At 52.7% G+C, this 3,317-nt stretch overlaps 1 protein-coding gene across 1 annotated transcript in view; it reads right to left on the bottom strand.

Moving 5' to 3' along the window:
- LOC103609558 (unhealthy ribosome biogenesis protein 2 homolog) overlaps nt 1–3,317 on the bottom strand; it is a gene marked incomplete at its 3' end in the record, with an annotated part of 18,760 nt that overhangs the window by 12,463 nt on the left and 2,980 nt on the right. Inside the window, 2 exon segments of the mRNA XM_008593864.1 lie at nt 22–41; nt 2,814–3,315. Coding sequence (XP_008592086.1) covers nt 22–41; nt 2,814–3,315 — 522 coding nt within the window.

The raw sequence follows: 3,317 nt of genomic DNA, 5'->3' as shown, positions 1-3,317 counted from the left end.
AGGCTCAACAGCCCAAGTTACCTCAGCAGGAATTTCAGGATCTGTGTGGAAAAGAACCAAAGTGTTAAGATGTGACAGACAAGGGACAGGTGGAATAAACTACAGAGCCACCATGAAAATGCACTGCTGGGACACGCTCACCCGCTGCACCTGTGCATGGTGCACACATGCACACAGACGATGACCATCGTGCGTGGAACAGCGAACGCTGAACCATACAAGACAGGTGACCCCCACTTTGTTCGTGCTTTTTTCCCTATGTTCCTGTACTTATAAAATCAGTAGGGGTGCAGGATAGGGTGGTGTTCTTAGACAGGAATGTTGAAAAGGTAAGAAGAAGCCTAGACCTTTCCAGACTGCCTGTTGATGTCATCCAGCTGTTTTCCGGGAGTTTCATAATAGAACCCAAGGTGAGGGCACCGGGACCCTTTATCTCCTGCCCCCAGCCTATCTGTCCAGCCTGTGCTCAGCCCCATCAGACCCTCCACGTTGCCGGACGCCTTCCCTGCTTTGCTCCCTGCTTATGGCACTGGGTGGAGAGCTCTGGGAGAACCGTCACACCCACTCGGGACCTGAGCTTCCACTGCCCCAGCAGTGCAGTGGGCGGGACAGCACCAGCACCCAGGCGGAGGGTGGGCCTCGCAGGTAAGGCCCCACTAGCTGCCTGCGCCTCTCAGCCCTGCCATCTGGGTGAGCGTCCACGGTGTACCCAGACATGGCCAACACCTCCCCCTCTGCAGCACAGGGTGCAGTGCCACACCCACGGAAGCATGCTGAAAAGCACTGGTTTCCATAATCGAATTATCTTTTTTTTCTGGTGGCTGGCCGGTGTGGGCATCGAGCCCTGGACCTTGGTGTCACCAGCCCCGCGCTCTCACCCGCTAAGCTCTCCCGCCAGCTGGTTCCCGTAACCGAATCGGTTAGCCTGTCCTCCGTCAGGAAGCACTCTTTACCAAAGCTCATCTTTATGAGCTGAAGCCCACTCTGTGTCCCCAGGACATGGGGGACATGCAGGCTCGCTTGCATGGTTGCACTTCAGTGATGTGAAGCCTCTCCCTGTCCAAAGCCTGGGGCCCCTCTCCCTGGTGTCTGCCTGGACTGCTCCCCAGTCTGGTGCTTCCCATGACTGCGGCCCCGTCCCTGAGGTCAGCGGCACCACAAGTGCAGGGACACAGTTGGGGCTGACAGACTGCCTAATCTCACCGGGGTGGGAGACACGGGGATGTGGTGTTCTGCGCAACCAGGGGCAGAGGGCCAGAGCTGCAAACCACCAGCTGCCGCATGAGTGATGCTGTGACTGGTCTTAATGGAGACAGACCGACCACAAAGGTGAACAGCACTCCAGCAGAGTCGCTGACAGGGCCAGACAGCAGGACGCAGTGTCAAAGCCTTCTCAGTTAACCCACAGGCAGGCCCAGGCACACCAGGTGGCTTCGCTTCCCGGACAGCCTCTTTAACCCTCGCGTGGGCAGAGCTCGCCTGCAGCCCGGCCTGTGCCAGCTGCTCCACGAGGAAACGCGGAGCTCAGCTGGGCCCTGAGGGTCCGGCCTGCCTGAGCCCCTCCCAGCCTCACCTCAGAACTGTCCGACTCCAACCCCAACCCAAAACGAAAAAGAAAAACCTACGCCACCTGTGGTGCATGCTGTCTTGAAACAGGGAAGAAAGGTGACCTATTTCAGTTTCTGTTTCTCAGGAGAGTAAAAATATGTTTTATTTTTATACATTAATAAGGGTGACAAATCTTAATAATCTTTTACTATTTATTTGTATATAGGTGTTTTTAGAGGAAAACCTTAACTAGCTCTAAATGGGCATCCAAAAATATCATAATCTATCCCCTGCTTATGGCAAATTTAATTAAGTCATAGAAAAGCACTTGACCTATTACAATTATTACAATACAATATTAAAATGGTATAAAGTACAAAAATAGAAAAAATTACAACACTTTAATATGATCACTTTAAAATTTTTGTATAGGTTTCTAGCCCTTGTCTACATGCATGTATATTTTATATAGTTGTAATCATGGCAAATTCAATATGTTGTGGAGTTTCTTTGCTTAAAATTATTATTTTGGGGTGTATTTCTGAATAGTTTTCATCATCATTTTAGTGAGTGCATAGTAGCCCATTAATCTTTGTCCTAGGGGACTGCAGGGGTCAACTCTTGGTACACAAAGACCTCAGCCCTCTCGCCACTAGCTCTGTCTGAGGCCCTGCTGGCTAGCCTGGAAGGGTGACACGTGGGCGGGCCGCTGTCCCATCAGCACCACACTGAGAGGGACAGGAGCTGCTCTGGGAAGACTTGGGGCCCACCCTCAAGGAACCCTATGAGGATCTCCAGAATTTAAGCCATACGAATTTTTTTAAAAGATTGCAGATTTTACACTTTATTAAAGGTGTAAATTATGGCATTGAAGACCTGATACAGGAGAGCCTGAAATTACCTAAGTAAATCATCTGTGGCCAGGACCAGTTAAAAAAAGAGAAAAGGAGTAGATTTCAGAATTATAAACTTATACAGAACAATGTCCAAAATAAGTGTGCAACTGAGGAGCTGAGCCCGCACCAGAGGCTGCCGTCTGCCTAACACGTGCAGAGACAGCTGTGACGGTGGCTGCCCCATGGGCCGAATGCGGCTGGTGGAGAGGACGTCCTGGCACCGGGACTGGGAGGGAGCTTCCCAGGGTGCTCAGGTGGTCCCCTCTGCATGCACCACGTGTCCACTTACTCCCTGTTCCAAATGGGGGAGCGCTCCCTTTTACCTGAACCTCGATAGCACGGAATCAGCTCTAACAGAAATCCTCTTACCTGCAAGAACTTTTCTCACAGAATGAAACAGGGAGGTGAAGACGGAGCCCTTCTTGGGATGGAGTTCTGGGGCCAGAAAGAACAGAGTTAAATACTGCAAAGCTGCCTGGAAGGACTGAGAGTTGCCCGCCAGAGCCAGCAGCTCCGACAAGATCTGAGAGTGGATGCCCTGGTGGGAGGCAGCATGGAGGGGTGGCCCTGTGTCTGCTCCTCTGTCCCCACAGTGCCAGCTCAGGTCTGCTTCCAGGAGCGTGGTGGCAGAAGCGATGAGGGCCTCGGGCAGGTGCTGGCCCTGGGCCCCTGATGCTGAGCACAGCAGCAGCATGGTGCCCGTCTGCAGAACGACCTGCTGCTGCAGCGCAGCCAGTTCATCCAGGGCCTTCTGGGGCTGCTTCTGCTCATGGATGAAAGGCCCCAGGAACTGGCACAACTTGGTGAGAGACGCCAGGAGGAGCTGCCTGCCCAGAGAGCTCTGACTTCCCAGCTGTTTGCCAGAAGCTGCCT

This window comes from Galeopterus variegatus, unplaced genomic scaffold (assembly GCF_000696425.1).
Source record: "Galeopterus variegatus unplaced genomic scaffold, G_variegatus-3.0.2 Scaffold9761, whole genome shotgun sequence".
Lineage (NCBI taxonomy): Eukaryota > Metazoa > Chordata > Mammalia > Dermoptera > Cynocephalidae > Galeopterus > Galeopterus variegatus.
This window is presented reverse-complemented; position numbering and strand designations above follow the sequence as displayed.